The sequence below is a fragment of the Volvox carteri genome (assembly GCF_000143455.1).
Source record: "Volvox carteri f. nagariensis unplaced genomic scaffold VOLCAscaffold_7, whole genome shotgun sequence".
Taxonomy (NCBI): domain Eukaryota; kingdom Viridiplantae; phylum Chlorophyta; class Chlorophyceae; order Chlamydomonadales; family Volvocaceae; genus Volvox; species Volvox carteri.
The window spans coordinates 1,143,436-1,144,909 of record NW_003307550.1 but is presented as its reverse complement, the minus strand read 5'-3'; the positions used below and the strand labels follow the sequence as shown (position 1 = coordinate 1,144,909).

Here is a 1,474-nt window from a genome sequence, read left to right as displayed (position 1 = left end):
ATGTATGTATGTATGTATGTATGTATGTATGTATGAGCAGTTACACGGGGCCTGATGCCCATCGACGTCGGCACAGCTTCGTCCGTCTTCTCCCTCCCCCCCCATACTATCTCTCTGCTGGTTCCCGTTCAGTTCCTCGTTCACGTCGGTAAGCACTGTCGGTCTGTATGTACCGCCGGTGGTGATGGTTATGCCTCAACAGGGGGCGATATCGTGTACGGCATCTGCGGCGGTGGCGGTGATGATGAAGCCGCGGCCGGACGCCACCGCCAGCAGGAGCGGCAGCAGGAACGGCAGCAGCAGCGGTCAGCAGCGGCGGCGGCGGCGGCGGCGGCCTCGACGGACGACGAGCTCGAGGCTCTGTTGCTGGCGGCGGCACCCGTGGAGGTGGTGACGGTGGGCGCCGGCCTGCGACCCGCTACCAAACGGATGCTGATGAATTACGTCTCATCCACGCCCGCGTGTCGATTGGAGCACCTGCAGCCCCCCTCGATGGCGTCGCAGCCAGTGCTGACGACGACGACGACGACGACGACGACGCTGCGCAGCAGCCACAAATAATAATAATAATAATAATAATAATAATAATAATAATAATAATAATAATAATAATAATAATAATAATAATAATAATAATAATAATAATAATAATAATAAATAAATAAATAAAATAATAATAAAATATATAGTATTAATCTACTTATTGTAATTATAATATAATTATAATAATATTATTATTACTATCATTATCATTATTATTATACTAAGTATATAATAATAATACTAAGTAATAATAAAAATAAAAAAGAATAACAATAATAATATTATTACGTAGTATTACCAATGTTACTGCTAATAATTATTATTACTTACCCTTATTATTATTGTTCTTCTTATTATTATTGTTGTTATGAAGAAGAAGAAGCCGTTGTCGTTAAAAGGAAAAGGGGCCGAACGGAGGAGGAGGGGGTAAATGGGAATTTTTTTCGGAGCCTCAGAAAGCTCAGTCAGTGCTTTCTTGGTCGCTTCCGTGAACATGTGCGTGTATTCCCGGTTTCGTCGGCTGTCATTTCCCGCCGGCCGGGTGCGTACGGCGTACCTTGCGGCCCCCCTCACGTAGCAGCTCACCCCGACATCTCTTGGCAGCTGCCTGGCTAACCCACCAGAGATTTGGACAAGCTCTGCAATGCGGCTGTGGGGGGGGGGGGAAAAGGGGGGGAGATGCTACGTAACACGCAATCTTTTTAGTTGCTATGAGTCTACGTTCTTCCAAGCCAATCTCCCGTTACAGGTCCTCTTTCAGAACCCTCCTCATCCTCCTCGCCCTCCTCCTCCCCGCCCTCCCACGCAAGGCTGATCGCCATCATCAACAATCGCTATCGACCGGAGGAGGTGGAGGCGGAGACGCAGTTCAAAAAGGCCCAGATCGTGAGCTACTACCAAACACAGGTACGACACAGTCGTACACAGTGGT

General features: G+C 47.7%; 1 protein-coding gene across 1 annotated transcript in view; it reads left to right on the top strand.

Moving 5' to 3' along the window:
- The window catches only part of VOLCADRAFT_87991 (uncharacterized protein), a gene marked incomplete at both ends in the record, with an annotated part of 2,949 nt that extends 2,388 nt beyond the window's left edge, over positions 1–561 (top strand). Inside the window, 2 exons of the mRNA XM_002947725.1 lie at positions 133–148; positions 203–561. Coding sequence (XP_002947771.1) covers positions 133–148; positions 203–561 — 375 coding nt within the window. The remainder of the gene's footprint in view (positions 1–132; positions 149–202) is intronic.
- Between the last annotated feature and the right edge of the window lie 913 nt (positions 562–1,474).